This window comes from Narcine bancroftii, chromosome 3 (genome assembly GCF_036971445.1).
Source record: "Narcine bancroftii isolate sNarBan1 chromosome 3, sNarBan1.hap1, whole genome shotgun sequence".
Lineage (NCBI taxonomy): Eukaryota > Metazoa > Chordata > Chondrichthyes > Torpediniformes > Narcinidae > Narcine > Narcine bancroftii.
In genome coordinates this window covers 350254072-350280964 of record NC_091471.1, presented here as the reverse complement: position 1 = coordinate 350280964, position 26893 = coordinate 350254072, and the positions used below count along the sequence as shown (strand labels likewise).

Sequence of the window (26893 nt, the reverse complement as noted above, 5' to 3'; positions counted from 1 at the left end):
TCACTGACAAAAGGCAAAGGAGGAAAAACCCAACACCCAACCCCAACCAACCAATTTTCCCTTGCAACCGCTGCAATCGTGTCTGCCTGTCCCGCATCGGACTGGTCAGCCACAAACGAGCCTGCAGCTGACGTGGACTTTTTACCCCCTCCATAAATCTTCGTCCGCGAAGCCAAGCCAAAGAAAAAAGAATAATTGGAGATAATGTGGCTAATGTAGGATGATGAATATGTTAAGATATTGGAGATATAGTGGACAGTAAGGAAAGCTATCTAGGATTACAACAGATCCAGATGAAATGGGCTAAGGAATGACAGATGGAATTTCACTGATGTGAGGTGTTACATTTTGGTAAGTCAAACCAAGCCAGGGCTTGCATGGTAAATGTCAGAACAGTGGAGAGTGCTCTTGAATACCAAGACCCAGCGGATACAGGTATGTCGTTCCCTGAAAATGGTGACACAGGTAAACAGGGTGAAAGAGATGTTTGGCACTTCATTGATTGAAGTACTGAATGCAGGATTTGGGACATCATGTTACACCAGTACATGACATCAATAAAGCCGCATTTGGGGTATTTAGGGAAAAGAACGAGGAGTGGCAATGAATTATTTTAACTGGAGTGTGGGAGCAGAGGGACCTGTAGCTATTTGAGCTCGTCATTGAAGATGGCAAGGCAGTTTGAGAAAGTGGTTAATGAGGCATACACATCTTGGCTTTGTGAGTGGGACATAAGTGTAAAGCAAAGAAATTATGCTGAATCTTTAAAGCTGTGGCCTGGCCTCAGATGCCATGTTGTATTCATTTTTGATTGCCACAAAATGAAAAAGATGTGAAAACATCAGAAAAGGTCCATAAAACGTTTACTGGGAAGAAAAACCTACAATTACAATTATAGACTGAAGAGACTTTGCACCAGTGAGGTTGGGATTGGTGCAGAGAGAATGGAGGGCAGTGTGTTGTGAACATAGACTGGAGAGACGAATTGTCACCTTTGAAGATGCGAAAACTGGGGATATTTCACAGATGTACACAGAATGATGTGGGCAGAGTGGATGGTGGTTGCTGTTCTCTTTCATCAATCTGTTCAATGGAAGGCTCTTCATTCTGATTTCTTTCTCCAGTCATCACACATGTACTGTACCTTTCCACCCACTTTATATACGAGTTGAATGCCACTAATTTGTCTACTTGAGCCGAACCCAATTGTTTGAAATATCCCTCTCTAAACTATTTCTATCCGTGTACTTGTCCAAATGTCTTTTAATATATTACACTTGTACTCAGGTCCACTGCTTCCTCTGGCAGCTCATTCTACAAATCCATCACATTCTGTGTGAAAAAGATGCCCCTCGAGTACTCTCTAAAAATCTTTTCCCTCTCACCTTAAATCTATGTCTTGTTTTAGACCCAATAACCTGGGAGAAAGATGCTATTCACTGGATCCATAGAATGACATTCCAGTGAATTGGTCCCACTATCTGGGAGAAGATTGATGAAGGGATTTGTGGGAGATCATAAAATAATTAACAGTAATTCTGCTCCAGCAACAAGTGATGGCAGTATTGACCTATTTGTGGTGATCAAGTTTAAATTTATTTATCATCCGACTGTACCAGTACAACCTGACAAAACAGTGGTCTCTGATCCACAACAGTGCAAACCCACTTATGGACGTAGCACATCTACAAACAAAATTATGTGTATGCACAGTACATGCTTTCATATATTAAAATAAATATTATTAAGTCTCAGAAAGTTGTTTTGGAAGTTCATTAGTCATTCAGCAGTCTCACTCCGCATCTAACCCCAGAAGCCTATTGTTCGCCATTCTCTTTTCATGTCTTTGCTTAGCTTTTTGCTGAAAATGTCTATTTCCTCAATTGCTTGTATTAGCAATTTTCATTTTCTAACCAATCTGAACAAAGTTCTGTAGTTTCCCCATTTGCTTTTAAATTTATTCATATGTCTTGTATGTGGTTTCCTTTTCCTTCATAAACATATTCATAATTTGTGTATTTACTACGTTAAATATTGCTCAATTTGGTAAATATTTAAATAGTGAACATGATTTTGAAAACTCCATATGTTGTATGAGTGTGCTATGGGGGATTTTGCAGATGATCTAAATTAAGACCAATGCTAAACAAGCAATGAGATATGATGATTTAAAGATAAATGTTCAGTTAAAGCTAGTTAAAAGTGAAGTTTTATCAATTTTATCATATAGTTAATGTAATCTTTTTGAAGTCTGAAGCTCTGTTTTGATCTACTGCAGGAGCAATTCGTGCATACATCAAATCTTTGAATCTTGTGAACAGGAAGTTACCGTTTGGATTAGCTGAGATAGGAGTTTGTTATCAGCCCTTTCCTGTATCTAAATGCTCCGCTGTCTGCCATGTGTTAAGGTATGAAACTCAAGCACAACATGCAGTAGTTTCTTTGTTTCATGAGTAACCTGCCAACAGTAAAATAGCATCACTTGTTCACAAACGAAGCAAAATCTTTAATTTAAAGTAAGTCCCTTGTATCATGCTGAATGGGTACTGACCCTCTCAGTTCTCTGTGATAATTTTAGTCGAAATTTGCATAGCCATCTCCCACATGTGAATTTGTCATTACATCTCCATGTTCATATTCTATTCTTGCCCATTATTCCCCCAAGTATCCACTTCTGTAGATTTTTTAAAACTTAATCTACCGAGTTGCTTGGGAGCATTTTTACAGCTGTTTTTCAATTCAAAATGAAACTCTTTTTCCTTGCTAAATTGTATCATCTTTGGTGTCATTAACATTTGTCTGTCACCATCTTATAATCCTTTGCAGTTTTCTTTATTTCTCAGAAAGATGCGCCCTGCCTCCTATTTTAGTATCATTTGTGGAATTATTAGCTCAATTTGTTGCTCAATGTGTCTGAATTCGCTGTTTTTTAAAGAAAAATATCTTGGCTTTCAACTGAAGGGAAATAGAGCATGATTAAAGTATTACTTAAAGCATAATATTATAAGAGGAATTTTATTACTGTTTTGTAACTTTTGTCTCCTATTATTTTTGAAGAAGTGCGGAGGTGGAATTGGCATCATTGGTATGGTTTAGTTCTCCTCGGACTTCAGGACATTGGCTCGATTACTGGGTTCGTCAACGGTTAATGTGGTGGAGGAAAGTAAGTACAGTAAAACCCCTGGTATCTTGCAACTATGGGGATTGGTAGATGGCGGATAAGTGTATTTTCCGGTTGCTTGAGACTAATGCCTAACAGATACACTTGCATTAAGAATAAACAGTTTAAAAGACAAAAATATAATACTATACTTACACTGAACTAACTTCATTTGTGTGAGTGAATATACTGTTTAAACCGTAAAGCATTTTGCTTTATTTTCAGTCACATCCTTTGAAAACATTTAACTGTCACTGTGTCTGCAGGTTCCTCCCCCTCCATGGAGCCACCCAAAAGATGAACTATAACATTATAGATAATTAACCGCCCCCCCTCCCCCCACGCCCAAGTTTACAGATATAGCCTCTGACCGTGGTGTCTCTTACTAAGCAGGAATAAGGAAGCAATTTAAAGAGAGTCAACCCAACATCAAGTGGCATCCTGGGCAACGCCAATGCTGTTTCACATTTTTATTCAAACAAAGCGTGACCAAGGCACTCTGATGGCTGAATATTTGCTCCCTTCACCAAAAGTTTGTGTTACTTCAGAGTTCATTTACTTTTGCAGTTTTAAACTTGCATATTTTTTTACCTATTTTATTTCTATATAAGTTTTAAAGTTTATTTTCCTTTTTTTTTTGCTGGTTTATTGAGGTTGCCGATTACTTGAATTTCAGAATCTTCTCTTTTCACTCAATTATGTCATTTTAATAATACTTCTGAATGCATTTTATGCTGTGATAGCTCCAGAAATAATGGGCCAAAAAATGGAAGTTCAGCATTTTAAAATCCACATGTTATAATTGATTTACAAGTTGTTGATAGAGATGAATCTATTCTTGTATCCTGGGTGGGAAATCGCTTGGAAATCATCAACTATTATGATCTGTTAAATAACAGTGGACCTTATGTCTGTGTGGGTTTCCTCTGAGCATTTTGGTTTCTTGCACTGTTTAAAATGTATGGGAGGAGTTGTAGGTCAATTGAGGTATTTGGGCGGCATAAGTACATGGGCAGGAAGGGTCTGTAACTGAGAGTTATGTCTAAATTTAATTTAAAGAAAGCAAACTGCAGTATTTCAATACATTGATAGCTTCCTTCATTTGTATCCATGAACTTTATGAAGAAATCAAATACCTAGATTAAGCTGTACATTAAATAATTTCAATAACCAGAAGTCTGAAGTTTGCAAATTGTTAAGAAAGGCTAAAATTTCACATTTGTTAAAAAGCTATAACATCTACTTCGCTATTTTTCATACCCCCTCAAAAAGGAGGTGTGCATATTTGAATTAATTACATAAACTGAAAATGTCAAAAGCATTTTGTAGCTGGGTCAAAGCCACTTAAGAAGCGAAGAAACATCTTTTTTAATGAAAATAGCAATATCTAACCTTATTGAAAAGTGATCTATAAAATTTTAATGGATCCAAACTCTGTTAAAAAGAATATAAGAAATAAAAATAGATATAGGGCCATTCAGCTCTTTGTACTAAAATTGTGACTATTTTTTTTAAAACTTGGTATCATTTTCCTGATCTATTTCCCAAAAATCTACTGCTGCATGTCTTAAATATATTCAACAACTGAGCCATAATATCCCTCATGAGCACAGATTTCAAAAAATTAATTACCCAAGAGTTTGCTTTTCATCTCGGTCCTGAATGGCTGATCCGTTATTTTGTGATTGTGGCTGCTCCTTTCTGACACCATGATGCTAACCCAATTTTTCATGATTATTGCTTTTGCTTTGGAGAAGGATTAGAAAAGGAACAAATTTCCAGGAGCTTATTTATCATTTAATAACTTTTAAAATATTTTATTTTTGAATTTCCAAAGACTCATACAAATCCAATAAACAAAATATTACATTCTCTTTCCTCTGTAATATGATTTACAGTCATTATTTCCCCCTCCTTACATCTTTCCTCCCTATCCCTTAAATTATACAAATACCGAACTATAAAAATACAGAAACACAAACATACAAAAACCACCTAAATACCGAGAAAGACAATGATCCTCCTTGAAGCTAGAGCCCCTCTGATGTTAAATAAAAACAAGTAGGGGCAAAAACACCCATTGTCTGTGCCGCATTCCTCATTTCATACTCTTAATCCTTTACCTGCTGGGACAATAGACAATAGACAATAGGAGCTGGAGTAGGCCCTTCGGCCCGGATTGTTTCTTTTCTCTTATTCAGGGAGGGAGGGGGATGTGAATTATATCTATGCACCTATGTGCCTCAGATATGGTTGCCACACTTCAACAAATGTGTCATATCGCTTCCGTAAATTTCTCCAGGGGAATATAACACTGTATTGACATATTCCATCATGCAATATTTAGCTGGGAATTGGACTTCCACATAACTACTATACATTTTCTGGCTACTGACAAGGCACATTTAATAACTTTTTAAATAACGTTTAATAACTCCTTTAAAAAATTCTGTTACTGGTTGTTTTATAGTTTGCCAAAAGTCCGTCCAGTTTCACAGCTAGTGATTCCCAGGATCAAGATGGGATTAAAGGAACCATGCTGTACTTCAAATTTCCTTGGGGGAAGGAACCAATTGAGACATTGGTAAATCTGGAAGATAGCAGTCTTGTGCGTGAGCACCATGGAAATAAATCAAGCTTGCAAGTATGTGTGCAATTCTTGTTTATTTGATGTGTAAGAAATGCTATTAATTAACAATGATCATTTCTTCATGGAGCAGAGTTGTTGGTTAAAATGGCCATAATCATAGTTGTTTATTTAAGTTATTATACTAATAGTATTAATTACGGGCTGAAGAACTAAGATTGCATCTTTGGCCTCCCTTCCAATTGATTTCAGCTGGATATGAAAGCTGGCTCAAACATGAGACTGATACTACTAATGAATGATCTCTTCTTGACTGTATCTCTTGGTCATATGTTGCCATTCTAAATTGGGTCAACATTTAAATCCATCTCTGACAGACATCCAATCTTACTTGGTACTTTGGTGTAATACTAAGAAAATGTGGTCCTTCAAATGTAACTTGGAGAATCATAGAATGGTTAAAGGACAGAAGAACCCATTCGTGTCAGTGCTGTCTCTGTACAGAGTGTCTCTCCAGTTCCGCCCACTTGTTTTTTCCCCCGAAACCTTGCAACTTTTTCCCCCACCATATAATTATTCATTCCCTCCTTGATGGTTGCAATGAAGCCTGCCTCCACTGCATCTGCGGGCAGTGCATTCAAGATTCCAACCAAACAGCATTAAAAAATTCCTTCTGTCACTTTGAGTTATCTTCCTCTTTATTTTGTACCTGTAACCTCTAATTCTCTATCCCTCCACCTAAGAGAATAGCCTGTTCATACTCCTCATTATTTTATTTATTGCTATCAGATCTTGCCTTAGTTTTCTCTTTTCTAAAGAAAATAGTCCTAGCCCCTCAATCTATCCTTCTAACCATAGTTCCTTGTCCCAAGAACTACCTTTTCAAATCTTTTCTAAACACTTCACACCCTTCCCACACGTAGTGGCAGAATTAACCCGTGATTAGGCTAGAGCGGGATTTTAAAAAGGTTTAGCATTACTGCACTCTTTTTGTACTTTCTCTCGACTCAGAAAGCCTGGAATTACATATGCCTTCCTCACCATTTTCTCAAGCTGTCCTGCCACATTCAATAGATTTGTGTCCAGGTCCTGTTCACAATGGTATCCTTTATTTCACTATTGCCTTTCCTCATTTTCTTTTGTGTAATTTTTTTGTTTATTGCACTGTAAACCATATCAATAACAATATATAGAAGTGTTCATCATTAAAATACACACAGTGACATTTCCCATTTTCCCCTTTATCCTTCCCCCCCAGCCCCTAACTTAAAATAAGAATCAAAAGCAAAAACACACAAAAAAAAGAAAAAAAATGAAATATAGTCGTATCGTCTATATTTCCATATTTAAGTCTTATCGTACTTGTATCACATCACTTTAAGAGATGGAGGTCTGAAATCAGCGGTTTCTAACATATTCTATATATGGGTTACTCATCCGTTTTCAGTTCTCTTTTTCCTCTTCAACCCCTCTATCTCCCTTTTTCCAAAATCACTCTTTAAATTATTCTTACTCATTACTATATGTGACGGTATAACTAACAAACAAAAAAAATCACAGAAACCCAACAAAAACAAGATATACTCTTTAAAATAAACATTAACATTCCCTGTATTGAGTTCTCTTGGCTCCTTGCAAGACGACCACAACTTCCTTTTCTACCTGGGTTGTGATATGGACCGCAAACATCAACAGATTTCGCAGTGGGTAGATCTTCTCCCTTCCCCAGCTCTCCCCCAGAGAAACACTATATATTATTCTAAAAATATGGCAAAGCTCTTCCTTTTTTCTTTTTTTTCCTTTTCAACCTTAAACATCTGTATTCAAATTGTCAACTTTCCAACTTATTTCTATACATTATCTTAAGCCTTTTCTATATATTTTTTCCCCTCTACTCCTAATTGTCTGTTTGGCAATCGTTCTGCAAAGCGATGAGCATGTTTTGGATCTAAAAACAGTCTATTCTGCTCACCAGGGATGAATACCTTTAGCACTGCCGGATGTTGCAACACAAAGTTATAACCTTTTTTCCATAGTACCGCTTTTGCCAAGTTGAACTCCTTTCATTTCTTTTTTCTGGGTAGAAAAATATTTTTTTCCCATTGTATTCCAATGGTTCTTTATTTTTTTTTTCACTTTTTTCCTTGCCAGCTCCAATATTTTCTCTCTCGTTGTGTATCGTAGTAGCTTTATTAGTATGGAGCGTGGCTTCTTTGAGCTCTTTTGATTTCTGTTTCTTCTTGGAGTTCTTCCACTCCCAAGATTTGTGGGATCCATCTTTTTATAAATCCTTTTATATCTGCTCCTTTTTCCCCTTCTTTCACGCCCACTATTTTTATATTGTTTCATCTGCTAAAATTCTCCAAAACATCAATTTTTTGAGCTAACAAATCTTGTATCTCCTTGTCTCTATCTTCCAGTTTTTCTCTTGGGTCATTCATCTCCATTTCCACAACCACCCCTCTCTTCCATTTCATCAACTCTTTCCTATATTTGCTATAGAAAGTTCCATTCTTTGCATTCTTACTTCTTTCTTTTGCATATTTTTTATTGTTTTACACTCTGCCATTAATGTGTTCATTAGTGTCTTTATTTGGTTGTCAAAATATTCTTTATCTTTCAGCTGCTTTTGTTTTTTATCTTCTATTTGTTCTTGTAAGTCTTTATCCTTCCCTTTATCTTCCTTCTCTGGCTCCCTTTCTTGTCTCCGTGTTGCTTCTTCTTCCATAGTTGTCTCTCCTCCAGTTTCTCCAGCAGTTACTGCAGCGTCCTGCTGCCGGGCTGTGCTCCTGTCAGCATCGTCGCTGTACTGGATACTGTGCAAGCGTGAGGAGTCGCGCATGCGCATTTGCGCATCATTTTCTGGCTCTGTGAGCCATCATTGTAGTCCGCCCTAGGAGATGTCGCCACCCAGCCGCCCGTTTACCGGCTTCGTAGGTCGGACCAATTTTTTGGTGAGAGCTCTTTGCTCACATGCCTTCTTCATTTTTTTCTGAAGATTTTCTTGTTGCTTCTTTGTTGTTTTGGTCTTTTCTTTGGAGCCATCCTCAGGATCTTCTTGTATTCTGTATCTTGCAGCTTCTTTATGTTTTATTGCTGTGCTTTGTTTTTTACTCTTTTTTTTCACTTTCTCCATGGAGGACTGGTTTTCCCTCACCAGCCACTACTCCATCACGTGATTTCCTCGCTTTTCCTCATTCTTCATATCAAAATATGTCATGTTATTTCTCTGCATTAAACTTCATGTGCCTATTTCATTGGCCTGTTTATATTCTGCTGCAGTTTATGACTATCCTCTTTGCAGTTTATAATGCTGTCAAGTTTTGTTTTTTTTTAATTTAGAAATTGTTTGCACCCCATATAGGTTATTAATATAAATCCATAACCAAGTACTTTTCCCAACACTGATCTCTGGAGAATGCCATTATTTGCCTTCGTCGTGTTGCAAAATCAACCAATCATCATGACCCTCTGCTTTTGCTTGCATACCCAACATCATATCAGGCTGACATTAGCCCTTTAATTTTGATGAGTTGGTTACGTGACACTATCAAAAATCATTCTTGTGGTCCACGTATACCATGTTAACTATGTTCCTCTCATCAATTCTGTGATCTCATTTTTAAGAATTTGTACTAATTTGTTAATATTTATAAATTATTATATTTTCTTTTTAAATTTAGACATGCAGCGCATAACAGGCCCTTCTGGCCCATGAGCCCGTGATGCACTATTACATCCAATTAACTGACAACCCCTGGACATTTTGAAGGTGGGAGGAAACTGGAGCACCTGGAGGAAACCCACGCAGACGTGGGGAGAACGTACAAACTCCTTACAGACATCAGTGGATCTGAACCCGGATCGCTGGTGCTGTAACAGCGTTATGCTAACCATGCCACCCCATTAAGAATTATTGGCTTGGCTTAAGACACCAGATGACTTTTAATCTGTTGTGAATCACTGTCTGTAAAGTTCTCTCAGCATCAAGGTGAAACTGACTAGCCTATTATTGCCACTTTCCAGTCCTCTGGCATCCTCCCATTTCTAAAGAGCACTGAAAGATCACAGTCATTCACTCTGCAATTTTCTCCCCTATTTCTGTTAAAAACATTGGATGTATTCCCATTAGTTCTGGTCATTTGCCGACTTCTGAATTCTCCTTACCTTTCTAATGTTTGAACTGAAGAATTGCTTGTGAAATTTTAAAAGTCCTGTAGCACAGTTTGAAGAGCACTGATTTTCTCGACCAAGATTCTACCAACCAAACCACTAAAACTAATGATACGACTAGAACATTACCCAGTTATTTATCTCATCACTATTTACAGAGCCTTGAAATGAATACATTGTATGAAATTTGTAATATTTCTGAGGAGCAAGAAGAGCTTTTGTGTGAATTCTGAAGAGGGGAAAACAAATGAAATTTTGAAGGTGGGGCAAATGACATTGAATGGACACTAGCTCATACATCAATGCTTACTAGAAGATGTTTTTTTGCCAACAGGGGAGAGATGGAAGGAAGAATGTTGTTCCACATGTACTGTCAGTGTGTGCGAATCTGGATCGAGGAGTGATAGCATTTTTATTTGATTCATTGCAGTTGACTGAGAAAGTTGATTCTAAATTAAGCATAAATAAAAAAAAGGTAAGCAAAACACCTGGATGCATGAAACATTAAGGTAATGTTTGAACAAAATTTTACTTTGTAGTTTTATTGAAATGACAACAATTGTCCCTATTTATCTCAATAATATGTATACGTCCTTGAACCAATGACGAGAATACTTCCTGAGTCTATGGACTGTAGTCTTGCAGTGGGAAAGAGATGTTTGAAGAATTTATATCTTTTTAAATACACAGTTCTGTAATCAGAGACTGCCTCCATTTTGAGTTGAGAATGTACTTTTTAAGATCTGAAATCCTATTTATAGAACAGCAGTACCAACACTGCTTAACACATTGCAGTTACTTTATTTATTTGCTCACATGTCAAATACATTGCACTAGCAAATTGATGAAACAATAAAACTTCATTAACCTGATATGCTTGGGATTTTGCAGGTGTTAGAGTGACAGATTTTCCAGAGAATTTAAAAGGATAGGGAAAATCAAAGTTCAAGTTTCCTTTATTGTAATGTAACAATACAAAAAAATGTAATATTCACAATATACATCAACTTTAGCCTGCTGTAAAGGCAGAGTCACCATGAGCATTGTCTGGGACCTCCAGTAATAAGAGAAAGAGAAGCAAAATAGAGTACTTTTAGAGTCATTGAGTGTCTGGATTCACCTCAAGTGCTCCCACATCCTCTGCAGCCACACAGGCTCCTGTTCAGTCCATTGGCAAGTCAATCTCCAGATCCAAACCTCCGATATGATCAGGAAGCTTTCAGCGCTGGATGCCAGGATGCCAGTTAGTTTGGAAGCTGAACTGGGGTCTGAGAGAGTACAGGAGTCAACATTTGGCAATCCAAATGCCACACAATTAGGATTTCCATACAATTAGATCGTGGATATTCTGTAATTTGTATTTGGAAAGCTTTCTCATATGCTAGATGTTTTTGAAAATAGCTAAAATTAATATTCATGTGTTTTATTTTAGGTGCTAAAACTCCATCCATTTCTGGCTCCATTTAAAGTAGCGTTAGACATGGGCAAAGGACCTACAGTTGAGTTACGTCAGGTATCCTGAAATTTTTTCTTGTGAACCCAAAGCCATGACTATATGCCACTAATCAAGTCATGCTCCCTGATGTTCATAATTGCATTAGTTTGGTTTGTACTATTTAAACTGGTGGTTCTCAACCTTTTTCTTTCCATTTCCATACCACTTTAAGTCCTCTGTGATTAGTACAGGATTGTTTAAGGTAGTATGTGGGTGGAAAGAAAAAGTTTGAAAACCACTGTTTTAATCATACCTAATTGACTCGTTATGTGCATGGTTTCATAACTCCAAAGGAAATGGGCCAATGACAGTTTTTCTCAAGCAAAATATTGTGTGAGCAGTGATTCTCAACCTTCACTTCCCACTCACATACCACCTTAAACAATCCTTTACTAATTATAGAGCACTGATGGCATAGCGGTATGTGAGTGGAAAGAAAAAGGTTGAGAACCACTGATTTAAACCAACCTGCAGTTGGTCCCCATAATCTGTAGCCCATGTAGTATATTTTGAGCTTTGCAATTCTCTTTGGAACCAATCATAAGTTTTTGTTTCATAATGGTTTTATCTTTGAAGTCTTTGTGCTTTTGGGACTTGAGCTTCTGAGCCCATCAATGGGAAGTCCAAACTGCTTTGAGGAACATGGTTCTCTTAAAAATAAACGGCTTACAAAAAAAAATGTAAAACTGGGGCAGCATGGTACAGCACCAGCGACTTGGATTTGAATCCTGCTCTGTGTGTAAGGAGTTTGTATGTTTTCCCCATTTCTGCATGGGATTTCCCCGGGGGCTCCGATTTCCTTCCACCCTTTAAAATGTACTGGGGTGCTGGTCATTTGGGTGTAATTGGGTGGCACTGGCTCGTTGGCCGAAAGGGCCTGTTAACGTGCTGTATGTCTAAATTAAATTAAATTAATTCTGGAACATATTAATGTTTTTTTCCTAAAACTCCCAGCAGCTATGTACTTGAGTGCTATTACATTTGCTGCTGCAACTCTAACACCCTGACTGCACTTTGCTGGGCTTTTGATGACAGTAATTTAATATTGGGCTCTTCATGAAGTCTCTGATGGACAGTGAACAAAGTGCAGGTTCTGGGGAATAATGTGGTGTACAAACAGCTAAATTATTCACCTTATTTGTCAAGGTATGGCAATAAAAGGCATTAGTTAGTATACATACTTTTGAATTAATTGTTAAATGTTTCAAATCTTGCAATTGTTTAAATTTTCAGCTTTGTATTTATTTGTATTAAATAGTTTTTGAATATTTATGGTTGTCTGTTAAGATGTAGTTATAATAATTTGTTTATTTAACTAATTCTGTATTTCTAATATCAGACATTTTTTGCTTCCAGGTATGTGAGGTGCTGTTCCGAGAATTGTCAGAGAGGAGAATTACAGTCTGGCCTGGCTACCTTGAAACAATGCACATGTCACTGGAGCAGCTATCTGTAAGGTAAGAAGTACTTTGACATTGCTGTTGAGTGAATAATTTTATGTTAAACTCCATAAAATACTCTGTTTAAAATGTTTGTATTTGTTTGTAATTTTAAAAAAATAGAAATTTCAGATCAACTAGGAAAAGTTGGAGATAATTGAGGTTTAAAGAGCAGAAAAATTATAGAGGGGTATAGATGAAAAATGGAAGTTATAGGATGGAATAGAATTTTAAATGAAAAGCAAGTAAGGTACAAAACAAGACAGTAGTAATTGGAAACAATAGGTTCAAGGTTCCTTTTATTGTCATATAATAATAAATTAAAAATGTAAAATGCATGATGTACTTTCTTCGGCTGTAAGGCAAAAAAAAGTCACAATGTGAATTGCCTATTGCTGCTAACAATAGAAGAAAGTGAAACAAAAGAGAGTCCCTTGAGAGTCGCTGAGAGTCCATGGATTCACCTCCTGCGCTCCCACAGCTTCTGCAACTGCACAGGAGTTCGGTCATCGACAACCTGAGTTCCAGATGCAAATCTCCAACGTGCTCAGGAAGCCTTCATTGCCCTTGGCCCTCGGCAGCCCTTCTTCCCCTCAAAGGGTTGTAAGATGAGAATGATTCTTGGATGAGGCAAAATGAGCACCAACTAGTAGTGTTTGTGTATAAGACAGCTATTGAGTATAAAAGTATCTCATCTTTTTCCACATTATGTTCCACTCACAATGTATTATTCCATTCATTTAGTATGACTCCTGCATCCTCCTGAAAGCCCATGATTCCAGTTAATGTTCTATTGTCAGCAAGTGGATAGAATGCACAATCTCTGCACCTATAGCCAACCTCCCCATTAGAGACGAGTTCCTAGAAAACTGTCATGATTTTCCGGAGCCCAAAACAAAACCCTGTTTCCCATTGAATCCCATGCTTTAATAAGTGGAGATGTGTTTCTATATGGCGGATTTCACTGGACAGTAATAATAGTCCTGTAGCAGTTGGATCATCAGGGGTGTGGGGGGAGGTGGGTGGCGGGACGGAGAACCACTTAAGCATTCCCATATCAGTTTCCAAAGCAAGTCTTTTAAGTGGCCAGTGGCTGTGTTTGTTGACGCAAGCAACAGTAATCTAGATCAAGAAAATAAACTGAAGACTGGAAAGTGATAGATAGAGATAGATGAAGAGAAAGGGAAATGAGGGCAGATGGAGCCATCTGGGAGAGGGGAGGACATGTGGCAGGTATCTCCAACTTTCAACCTTCGGTTTGAATGGAGACACACTTTTCAAATATAGGCAAGGTAGTTTAATAATGTAACAATAAATAACTAGTTGTCTAGGTTAAAATGCAATTAAAATGAAAATAGGCAAAATTTGTAATTAATTCTGTGTTTATTTAATTATGTTTAAATTCCACATCTCTGATTTTATTGTTTCAGCCGCTGGAATTTTGAGCTGGAGGGAAATGGACAGATAATGTTTTTTTTTCTCTCTCTCTCCTCTCTCCCTCTCTCTCAATACATGTATAGGGATAACTTGTATAACACAGTTTTGAGCAGGCTAAGTGGGCAATCAGCCTCCTGGGCAGTCACCATCACGGGCTGACTCCATAACCCCGAGGCCGCTTTCACACCCACCCCTTCTCACTTGATGGATCGCGCACGATGGGCTTTGTGGGCAGAATTTGCCGGAGACAGGGAGGGGGAAAACTACATTAGACAAATATTTTCTTAAATAAACAATATTCACTTATTGCTAATAAAATATCTTTGTTTTTTTTTAAGTTTTGTATATCCATATAAAATTTTTTATGCACATGTTTGCATAAGAGTTCAAGGTAAAAGAATAAATAATTATATGATTGGAACATATTACACTAAATACGTTGTAATAAAGCTTTGTGGTTTTCCAGAACACAACTTTATTGAAAAATATTAATGGTGTTATACTTCTTTCTTTGGCTTGGCTTCGCGGACGAAGATTTATGGAGGGGGGTAAATAAAAGTATGAGCCGTAGGTGGTGCCGGTAGAGGACCCATGATTCGGAGCCGAACAGGAGTGTGGGTATGACAACGGCTCTGTATACGCTTATCTTTGTGAGGTTTTTCAGTTGGTTGTTTTTCCAGACTCTTTTGTGTAGTCTTCCAAAGGCGCTATTTGCCTTGGCGAGTCTGTTGTCTATCTCATTGTCGATCCTTGCATCTGATGAAATGGTGCAGCCGAGATAGGTAAACTGGTTGACCGTTTTGAGTTTTGTGTGCCCGATGGAGATGTGGGGGGGCTGGTAATCATGGTGGGGAGCTGGCTGATGGAGGACCTCAGTTTTCTTCAGGCTGACTTCCAGGCCAAACATTTTGGCAGTTTCCGCAAAGCAGGACGTCAAGCGCTGAAGAGCTGGCTCTGGTGTTATACAAGGTGTCCCTATATATATATATATATATCTACATGTATATCTATCTATCTCTATACACACTATCTGTGTATTTATCTATATATCTATATCTATATATAGATATATAGATATCTATATATCCATATTCTTTCTTTGGCTTGGCTTCGTGGACGAAGATTTATGGAGGGGAGTAAATGTCCACGTCAGCTGCAGGCACGGTTGTGGCTGACAAGTCCGATGCGGGACAGGCAGACGCGGTTGCAGGGGAAAATTGGTGGGTTGGGGTTGGGTGTTGGGTTTTTCCTCCTTTGCCTTTTGTCAGTGAGGTGGGCTCTGCGGTCTTCTTCAAAGGAGGTTGCTGCCCGCCAAACTGTGAGGCGCCAAGATGCACGGTTTGAGGCGATATCAGCCCACTGGCGGTGGTCAATGTGGCAGGCACCAAGAGATTTCTTTAGGCAGTCCTTGTACCTTTTCTTTGGTGCACCTCTGTCACGGTGGCCAGTGGAGAGCTCGCCATATAACACGATCTTGGGAAGGCGATGGTCCTCCATTCTGGAGACGTGACCCACCCAGCGCAGCTGGATCTTCAGCAGCGTGGACTCGATGCTGTCGACCTCTGCCATCTCGAGTACTTTGACGTTAGGGATGAAAGCGCTCCAATGGATGTTGAGGATGGAGCGGAGACAACGCTGGTGGAAGCGTTCTAGGAGCCGTAGGTGGTGCCGGTAGAGGACCCATGATTCGGAGCCGAACAGGAGTGTGGGTATGACAATGGCTCTGTATACGCTTATCTTTGTGAGGTTTTTCAGTTGGTTGTTTTTCCAAACTCTTTTGTGTAGTCTTCCAAAGGCGCTATTTGCCTTGGCGAGTCTGTTGTCTATCTCGTTGTCGATCCTTGCATCTGATGAAATGGTGCAGCCGAGATAGGTAAACTGGTTGACCGTTTTGAGTTTTGTGTGCCCGATGGAGATGTGGTAGTCATGGTGGGGAGCTGGCTGATGGAGGACCTCAGTTTTCTTCAGGCTGACTTCCAGGCCAAACATTTTGGCAGTTTCCGCAAAGCAGGACGTCAAGCGCTGAAGAGCTGGCTCTGAATGGGCAACTAAAGCAGCATCGTCTGCAAAGAGTAGTTCACGGACAAGTTTCTCTTGTGTCTTGGTGTGAGCTTGCATGCGCCTCAGATTGATATATAGATATATATTATATCTATGTTTATCTATCTATTTATAAATCTCTCTCTCTTTCTCAATATTTTCTTCAGAAAATGTTCATAAACTAAAGCCAAATTCACTTTTTTTTTCTTTTTATAGGTATGATGAGATGGGAGTGATTTTTTCAATTGTCATCAATGAGACTACACTAGAGAATGGATTAGTGCAACTAAGGAACCGAGATACGACTATGAAAGAGATGGTTCACATCTCAGAAGTGAGAGACTTTCTCACCAAGTACATTCAGAAATCTTGACCATATATTGATTATTAAAAATAAAGCCATCAGACTTTGAATGGTGAGAACATAAATGTTCTGTTGGGTCATTAACTGCTTTCTGTTGCATTCAAGTAACCAGTTTTTAAACTAACAACCTCATTTTTTAATCATTAGTTGATCAAACTGATTTAGCTGCAGGCAGATCCAATTGAATAGATTTACCTAATTTTAGAAAAAAGGAAATTGAAAGTCGCAGGGAAGCTCTTGTGGATACTTCTTACAATTGAATGTTGATTCTGGAATTCAGTACTACAGGATATCTGTATTTAAATTTCTTTTTAGAGTGAAACACAAAAGTCTGCAGGTGCAGTGATTGTAGTAAATACACAAAAGTGTTGGAGGAACTCGGCAGGTCATATAGCATCCATAGGATATAACGATATATAACCAAATTTCAGGCCTGAGCCCTTTGTCAAGGGATGAGCAAAAAGCAGACAGGCCCCTGAATAAAAAGGCTGAGGAAGGAGGAGAACAGGAAAAAGGCAATAATTGGACAGGGGAGGAAAGGTGTGAATTGATCGCAGGAGGGGTGTGGCTCTGTAAATGCAGAGCTAGAGGAAAGGAGAACAAAAGGGATAGGGAAAGAGAGGCATGGCAGGAGGATCTAATGGAAATGAGACGTCGATTTTTAATGCCATCTGGAGAGGGCTCAGAGAGAATGGGAGGCATTATTATCTTGGGATTTAGGGTGGAGGAACATTTGATCATTGGCGAGCACTTAATGCCAGTCCTAAATTGACCTTGTAGTGAGGAGCGATCTTTGGGTCTTTGAAGTAGGGGTGCTCTCGGTTGGGATAGGAGTTCCAGGATTTTTCCAGTAATAGTGAAGTAGAGTATTTCAAGCCAAGATTGTACATTACATAAAATAAGGAGACCAATAATCTACCCAGATTCCAGATGCTCCAAGTGCTCATGTGCATTGTATTTATTTCCTCTTAGAACGAACGATTTAACTTTTCCCCACATTGTACTTCATTTTCCTACAGCTAGATGCAAAACTATTCAATGGAGTGGCAAGATTTTACTCCTCATAAGAGGTGCACACTGCTCCTGTGATAAAAGGCAGATGTCAAAACCTGAGAGAGAATAATGCAATTTTCCTGAGATCACAAGACTACACAAATTATGATAATGTGATACCCCACTAGTGGTTAATTAAGAAAGTCTGCAGTTGCTGGGGTTGAATGCAGTACACAAACGTGCTGGAGAAACTCAGCAGGTCAAGCAGCATCCATAGGAAGTAAAGGTAAGCGATGTTTCGGGCCTAGACCCTATGTCAGGTATAAGCAAGAATAGGTGGGTGGCTGAATAAAAAGTGAGGGGGGAGGCCATCTCTCCCTATCAATTCTCAGCTCATTTCTACATTCCCACATATATCCACCGTTGACTTCTTACCTGTTAGCCTTCCCTGCACCTTCCTCCCTCCACCCCCTTTTCATTATCTGAATGGAATGAAGCTGGATAAATCATCAGTGGACATCCCCATTTCTGATGTGATGAAGGGAAAATCATTAACAATGTCGTTGAGATCATTTGAGTAGAAGGCAATGCTCTCCAGCAATATCCTGTCATTGAACAGATTCAAGTCCAGCCTTGTTCTGGATGTGACTGTAAGCACAGCATTTTATAACAGGAGGAACATAGCTGGTACTGATGACCAGCACGTACCAGGATTACTAACCACCACTCAATATACTGTGTGTTTGACTGTCTGCTAGATCATTGTCCATGGCTAGAACTTTTAAGCAAAAAGGAGTTTCTCCCTGGATTTTTTAAACTGCTGGAAAACAGCTCTTATCTAAAAATTTGTAATGAGGACTGGAGTTCTAGGAGGTCCTGGCAGAAGATAATTTGAGCCAATTATTGATGAATAAGTGTTTGATTTCACTTTCCTTCTCCAGGCTCCTGCTGGAATACAACCACTCTAAGGTTAATGGGAAATTTCAATTGCCTCCACTCCAGAACCAAGGTCACCCTAGCCTCAAAGGTTCCTTTAATATCACCGAAATGGCCTGTTACCGTGCTTTTTTTGTCTAAACACAGGGACGGCACGGTTAGTGTAGAGGTTAGCACAACACTGTTACAGAGCAAGTGACCACTGTCTGTAAGGAGTTTAAGTTCTCTGTCTGTGTTGGTTTCCTCTCTTCCTCCAAACGTACCAGGGTTGAAAGTCAATTGGATGGCACAGGTTTGTGGGCCAAAAGAGCTTGTTACTGTGCTGTATGTCTAAATTTTTTTTTAATTAAAAATTTAATATACATGATATATTTCAACTTTTTCTGCTGTAAGGCAAGCAAAAAGTCACTATGAACATTGCCTGGTGTCCCTAACAATAGGAAAAAGAGAAGAAAAAGGGAGTCCCTTCAGCAGCCTGTGTATTTCCGACCACGCAGCTTTTATAGGTCCCTCAGCCACAGAGTCATCGCTAGTCCGCTGCTGTGGTCACTGTCCAGTAGGGCATTTCCTGTGCTTCTCCTTTTCAACAAGGAGTGTGTTCTCCCAGTTTCTGGTTCCCTGTTCAGTCTACTGCTTCCTCTTGTATGCTCCCCAGCACAGATGCCACCATCTTGGGTGCAGACCTGTCGCTTCAGGATTTAAAATAAAACAGCTCCTTTAACAGACTGTTTAAAGCCTCTACTGTGCCTTTGGCATTAGGAATGGACAGTAGGACCCAGCGGAGCACTGCTGTCTCCGCCCCCCTCTATCCCAGGTCCACAAAAGTGGCAGCATGGCTGTTGCTGATGTTGGGCAAGCCACATCCTTCTCAAAATAGTCACCTCACGTCAAACTTTATCAGGGGAATAAAACAGGCAGACAAAGAAATATATTCAGGAAAGCACTTAAAAATTCTGGGAAAAAAACAATACACCATAGATGTTCATTCTTGGTAATCTATGGTTACCCAAATAGAGGGGGGGGGCATTTGGTATGGTATGGAGAGGTTGGAGTATATGTCAAGGGCAGATGGATGCTCAGCATTCAATCAATATCTGTTGTCAAGAAATTTAATGCAGACAAGTATGAGGAGTTGCATTTTGGAAAGACAAACCAAGGACATATACGATGGGTAGGGCACTGAGGAGTGTGGTAAAACAGAGGGATCTGGGAATTATAGATACACAATTCCCTGAAAGTCACAGGTGGATAGGATTGTAAAGAGAGCATTTCGGATATTGGCCTTCATAAATCAAAGTTTTTGAGTATAAGAGTTGGAATGTTATGGCAAAGTTGTAGAAAACATTGGTGATGCCAAATTTGGAGTATTTTGTGCAATTTTGGTCACGAACTACAGGAAAGACATCAATAAGATAGAAAGAGTACAGAGAAGATTTACTAGCATGTTGCCCGGACTTCAGGAACTGAGTTATAGGCAAAGGTTAAACAAATTAGGACTTCATTCCCTGGAGTGTAGAAGAATGAGGAGAGTTTTGACAGAGATATTTAAAATTCTGAGGGGTATAGACAGAATAAATGTGGATAAGTTTTCGCCACTGAGGGTGGGTGAGATACAAACCAGATGACATGGTTAAGAGTGGAAGGGGAAAGGTTTAGGGGGTACTTCTTCATACAGAGAATGGTGGAAGTATGGAACGAGCTGCCAGCTGAAGTGGTGATTGCAGGCTCAATTTTAACATTTCAGAATTTGGATGGGTACATGGATGGGAGAGATATGGAGGCTATGGACTGGGTGCAGATCAGTGTATCTAGGCAGAAAAATGGTTTGACACAGACTAGAAGGGCTGAAGGGTCCTGTTTAGTGCTGTAATGTTTTGTGGGTACTACATTTGTCTCATCAGTTGGCACAGCATCCACAGAATCAGAGAGTAGCCCACCAGGACCTGTTTAAGGAATGAGAGGAGATGGGGGAAAGGAGTTGGTTGAGATGACGCGGGGAGTGGTATTCCCTACACCCCTGCTCTGCATTGTAAGAAGCAAATGAAGTGGGAGGCTCCTCCAAGCTGATGGTCTCTGTTTCAGTGACAGAGAAATCCATGCACTCCTTAAATAGAAAAAATGTTCCCAGTGGTGCAGTAACTCTTTGTTTTGTCCATGGCATCTTATTCCAGAGGCCAAAGCTTTGATTTCATTCATGAAATTTGTTGGCTCAGAAATATTTATTCAGTACAAGTCCAAAAATCTGGACCACCCGAGAATCTGGACCACCTGAAAATCAGGACTTTTCAAGAACTCTCAAACTTGTTTAAATTTAGTGGGCTATCGTGTGCATGTGCAAGCACGACCAATGCACAGTAGCAACAAGTGACCACTTCATTTTTCTTTAAAACTGCTCGTTTTGATAAATGAAGCGTGCTGTATTTCCTCATGAGCAAACTATCAAAATTTACCTGTTCATCTCTCTTTATTCCTCCATAAATTTTAATTTTAAAAGTGAATTCGGAAATTCCAAAAATCTGGACCTCCCCAATCCCTGAGCTGTCCTCATATTCGAACTTCTACTGTAGGCTAATAATTTGGGCTATAAAGAGCACAATCTATCTAACTAGAGCAGAAAGATGATGTAGGATTATACTTGCATATTGCTTTGAGTTAATTTCATTTGTTATCTTCCAGTATGTAGAGAAGGAATAGATAGGGTCACATTGGGCAGCATCATTCATCATTTGTTGAAATTCTCAGAATTTCAGCTGTACATGTTTATCATTGTCACATCTTTAGGACATTGCTTTCTCAGTTAATGCCCCTCATGATCCATTTGGGTAGCAGTGTATAAGGTTTGTTCAAGTTCAATTTATTGTCAGAGTTCATGCATGACATCACATACAAACCTGAGATTTTTTTCCTGCGGGCTAAGCAATTATTAGTAGTGTAAACTGTATTCAAGAAGGTGTATATACTACAAGAGTGAAATGTAAACAAAGAAATAGAAACAAACTATGCAATACAGAAAAAAAATCCATAATGCATATTGTACAGTGTCCTTAAATAAGTCCCTGATTGAGTTTATTATTGAGGGGTGTGTTGGGTGGAGGGGTAGCAGCTGTTCCTGAACCTGGTGGTGCGAGTCTTGTGGTACTGATACCTCTTTCCTGATGGCAGCAGCAAGAACAAAACTCATCCTGGGTGGTGTGGATCCTTGATGATTGCTGCTGCTCTCCAATGGCAACATTCCATGTAGATTTTCTAGATGTTGGGGAGGATTTTACCTGTAATGTACTGGACTATGTTCACTGCCATACCAGGCTGAGATGCAGCCTGTCAGCACAATTTCCACCACACATCTGTAGAAATTTGCTAAGGTTTCTGATGACATACAGAACTTCTGCAGACTCATTTGTTTGACTTGTGTTGGAGTCATTTAGTCTTGCGTTACCCTGCCAATAAGTCAAATTTTCAGAACTACTGGTATGTGTCAAAACTTTATTGTGACAGCTATAGAACTCAGGGGAAGTAGCTTCTCTTTTATTTTGAACAATATTATTAAAATTTTTTTATTTTTCACACTATAAACCATACTGACCAAAATACATACAGACATTTTTCTCTTGAATATATAGTGTCATTTTCTCCCCTTTTTCCCCCCTCCCTTCCCTCCCTCCCTCACCCCCCCTTTCCATTTATTCAAAGTTCAATCTATAAGATACATTAAACCCGTTAAGCAATGTCATCATTTAATAAAAATTAACCAAAAACTTTTCTCTTTTACTTTTATATATTGAGTCAGTTCATTTCGTTATTTTCTCCTTCTGTCATTTTAGGGGGTGGAGGTCCTTGGTAGGATTTCTCTATTGTGTTTCATGTATGATTCCCATATTTGTTCGAATATTGTGATGTTATTTCTTAAATTATATGTTATTTTTTCTAATGGAATACATTTATTCATTTCTATATACCATTGTTGTATTCTCAAGTTGTGTTCTAATTTCCAGGTTGACATAATACATTTTTTTGCTACAGCTAGGGCTATCATAATTAATCTTTTTTGTGCTTTTCTTAAGGAAATCTTGTGCAAAATGTAGACATTTGAAATTTGCTCTATTTTAAATGATACCAGCAACAACAAGCATCAATTTAAGGATACAAAGCATGACGGATTAATTCAAAATCAGGATTGTGCTGGCAGTTCACATGGATTTTGCTTCTAATACTTTGCGTGTTTCCTCTTTGTTGTTGACATTATATCAATTCAGAATCAGAATAAAAATTTATAGTGCCCTCGATAAAGTTTGGGACAAAGACGCTTTTTTTTTTTCTTTATTTGCTCCTGTGCTCCACAGTTTTAAATTTGCAATGAAACAAATCACATGATTGAAGTGCACATTCCAGGTTTTATTCAAGGTTATTTGTATACATTTTGGTTTGACCATGCAGAAATTACAGCACTTTTTATACATCGTCCCCTAACGTTTAGGAAATTTAGCTTCACAGATGTTTTTGAGTACTCCAGTATGTTTAATTGCTTCATCGGTGTAGGTTACTACACTATTCCCCCAGAATCTGCAATCCCTCAAGGCCACAGCCAAAAAAAACAGGTGTTGCCATCGTGAACCCAGTCCCTGCGATTGCAGGATTTTAAATAAAACATCTTTGGATCTTTTAATGGGCAGTGTAGAACCTGTACGAACTCATTGGCAGTAGGACCTCGTGGGTGAGCGCTGTGTCTCTGTCCCCCCCTCTCCCCAGGTTTACACCACCAGCAGTGCTGCTGTCGGGCTGAGGAGCCTGTTTCTTTATTGCATGAGTAATTGTAAAGACCAATATATCATTTACTGCTTTAATGACTTGCCGTACCGGCCTATTGGTCACTTATTTAATATCTCTCCCATAGCCACAATATCTTTTTGGAATTTGCCTGTCCACATTTTTTCACATCAACAAAACTTGGATACTATACATTCTGGGCCCTCCAACAGGTCATTAATATAAATATTAAATAATTGAGGGGAGATAATTGATGCCTGGGTTCCTCCTTGAGTTAACCTTTGAACCAGAACAAAATCCCTTTTATTCCTGCTCCCTGTTTTCAGTGAGATGAATACTGTCCACACTTGTATTATCACTGAACACATAATGTTGGCCAAAAGATTATTTACTACTCCTGAAATGTATCTTCCTCAGCCATGGTTATCTTATTTTTTTAAAAAAAACAATTATTTGCTAATTACCAAGCAAACAATCAGATTTTAAGACATCAAATAAATATTTGGTTAGGCAGTTAAGACGTAGTGTGACATTAGAATGATGATATAGCTTAAAGAACCATGATTTTAAAAAAAATTATACATACAGCACAGTAACAGGTTCTTTTGGCCCACGAGCCCGTGCCACCCAATTACACCCAATTGACCTACAATCCCCAGTAAATTTTTGAAGAGTGGGAGGAAACTGGAGCACCCGGAGTAAATACAGGCAGATACGGGGAGAATGTGGAAACTCGTTACAAACAGCACAGGATTTAAAACCCATTTTCATGCTGGTGCTGTAACAGCTAACCATGACACTAACTGCCACCCATGAAGACATGGGAGACAGGACAATTGATGTTGAGGTACAATGGATGGAAATCAGCTTTTGAGGTTTTTACCAGAGGCAGAACTGGGAGTTAACTGGCTATTCTATAATTTGATTTCTTTGTGAAGACATTTATGTACTTAAAATTAATTGTAATTTTATTTTCACTCACCCCTCAAATTTGATGGAAACCCCTATAACCATGGGCAGCACAGTTAGCGTAGCAGTTAGCGCAACGCTGTTACAGTGCCAGCGACCAGGACCGGGATTCAAATCCCATGCTGTCTGTAAGGAGTTTGTATGTTCTCCCCATGTCTGCATGGGTTTTCCCTGGGGGCTCCAGTTTCCTCCCACCGTTCAAAATATATGGGGGTCATAGGTTAATTGGGTGTAATTGGGCGGCACAGACTTGTGGGCTAAAAAGGGCCTGTTACCGTGCTGTATGTATAAATTAAAAATTTATTAAATGAATGCTAATAAATCTAGACATAATTTGTATTTTAACATTTCATTTAAAATCTGCAAATTGATCAATATAGGTTTGTCAAGACACTTCCCATTAGAAAGTTTGTCACATGAGTGAGTATTTTTAAATAAAGCAGTCATATGATTTGAGAGATAAAAGAAATAAAACCACAAAGCTGGAGAAACTCAGCTGATCAAACAGTGTCCCTTATATAGCAAAGATAAAAATACAGAACCAACAAGCCCAAAACGTCGGTTATATATCTTTACCTTTGCTATATAAAGGACACTGTTTGACCTGCTGAGTTTCTCCAGCTCTGTGTGTTTACTTCAACTACAGGGTCTGCAGACTTTTGTGTTTTACATATGATGTGAGAGAGTTTGTGAAAGATATCTGAACTCTTTATTTTTTTCCTCTCTCCATAATAGTGGGATCACATTTGCTACTTTCAACCTTTCCAGAAACAATAAAAATTAAGAAGATAACAGCTTTATAAAACTACCTCTTAAAACTTTGGATGTAGAAGATCAAACCCTTGAGATTTATCATCTTGTTGGCTTAATCATTTTAGTACAGACAATAGTAACTGCCTTCTTGAATTCTTGCTGCCTGTGTGCTAAAGGTAATCTCAGAGTCTTGGTAGATAACAATTTGAATAACTTGGATCCATAAGGAAGGAGGAGGATATATCCTTCCTCAGGAGTTTTCGGAAGTTTGGTGTGACATCAGAAACCCTGGCAAATTTCTACTGACTGGGTGCATCACAGTCTGGTATGAGGACACCAATACCCCTAGCATAAAACCCTGCAAAAGGTAGTGGCCACAGCCTAGGACATCACAGGCAAAACCCTTCCCACCATCGAGAATATCTACAGGGAACACTGCCATCAGAGAGCAGCAGCAAACATCAAGGATCCACACCACCCTGCACACACTCCACTCCTATCATCAGGAAAAAGATATAGGTGCCACAAGACTCACAGCACCAGGTTCGGGGATACCTGCTACCCCTCTAACATCAGACTCCTCAACAACAAGCTCCATCAGGCTTCTTAATTTTTCACTTTATTGATTTTTCTTCTCTCTGTATTGCAATCAGTTTGTTTACATTTATTTATTTACATGTGTACATTGAGTACATTTTTTTTGTAATATCAATAAGTGATAATTCTGCCTTGCTCAGAGGAAAAAGAATCTCAGAGTTGTATGTGATGTCATGCATGTACTCTGACAATAAATCTGAATCTGAAATATTTCTAATTTAGACCAGTGTCAGACTCAGAGGAGAGCTTTTCCTATTCTTATCCCAGGTGCTGTCGTTCATGAGGTAAACACAATCTGCTGGAGGAACTTGGGGTTCAAACGGCATGAGTGGGAGAGAAAGAAATGTCGAACCCTTCATCAAGATATCTGTGGTTCATGCAATTAGGATGAACACCTGAAGAAATGAAGAAGATCTTGATGGATGATACATTTTGCAGGTGTGCTATACCAGTGAATGCATCAGGTAACTAACTAATGGGATGGCTGCTCCAACCAGACTGATCATGATCTTTAAAATATTTGTTGCCCTCTTCTAACCAAATGAAGGTCATTCTCAACTTTTTTCTGGCTATGCCCCACATTGAGACTCTGCTCAAAGTTCATGGGCCCCCTTCCCTGTGAAGGAGTCAAGTTTAGTTGGTTTCTTCCATATTTCTCTCCTACATTCTGTGGTTAATGAAGTGGTTAATGCGACACTGTTACAGGGCCAACAACCCGGCACTGTCTGTAAGGAGTTTGTACATTCTCTCTGTGTCTGTGGGTTTCCTCCAGGTGCTCTGGTTTCCTCCACCCTTCAAAACATACAGAATTGTAGATCAATTGGGTGTAATTGGGCAGCACAGGTTTAAATGGCTGGAATCAGCTTCTAGCATGTGGTAAATAAAATTTAAATATATACTACATAAAAACTATATGTTATGTGAGGTGAAAAGAAAACAAGGCTTTTACTTAAATGTGCTGTGGTCCCTGGTGGGTTGGGGTTGGGGGCTGCTGTAGATTACAGAAACACTTTACCAAGTTAGGTGAGACTGCTGTGTAGATTACCCAAACCCTGACCTATATAACTTTGATGTGACATTTTGATTACACCAGACCACAACTTGTTCAAAAGCTTTAATTCCTGAAAGAAAACTGGGGATTTTTATAGTCAACTAGAAACTGAATACAAAGATCATTTCAGATTTG

The 26893-nt window shown here is 38.8% G+C and overlaps 1 protein-coding gene across 6 annotated transcripts in view; it reads left to right on the top strand.

The window, feature by feature from the left end:
* The window catches only part of polg2 (polymerase (DNA directed), gamma 2, accessory subunit), a 47409-nt gene extending 21227 nt beyond the window's left edge, over window positions 1-26182 (top strand). The window contains exons 3-11 of one of the 6 annotated variants that reach the window (XM_069929722.1): window positions 2279-2408; window positions 3058-3163; window positions 5631-5804; window positions 10255-10395; window positions 11353-11433; window positions 12772-12872; window positions 16548-16747; window positions 17715-17974; window positions 25975-26182. In XM_069929722.1, the coding sequence (XP_069785823.1) occupies window positions 2279-2408; window positions 3058-3163; window positions 5631-5804; window positions 10255-10395; window positions 11353-11433; window positions 12772-12872; window positions 16548-16704 (890 nt within the window). In that variant the 3' untranslated portion in view covers window positions 16705-16747; window positions 17715-17974; window positions 25975-26182. Of the gene's footprint in view, window positions 1-2278; window positions 2409-3057; window positions 3164-5630; window positions 5805-10254; window positions 10396-11352; window positions 11434-12771; window positions 12873-16547; window positions 16748-17714; window positions 17975-22685; window positions 22897-25092; window positions 25833-25974 lie in introns of those variants that run through there. The other 5 variants (XM_069929724.1, XM_069929720.1, XM_069929721.1 and 2 more) reach the window with 5 other exon arrangements.
* The last annotated feature ends 711 nt before the right edge of the window (window positions 26183-26893 follow it).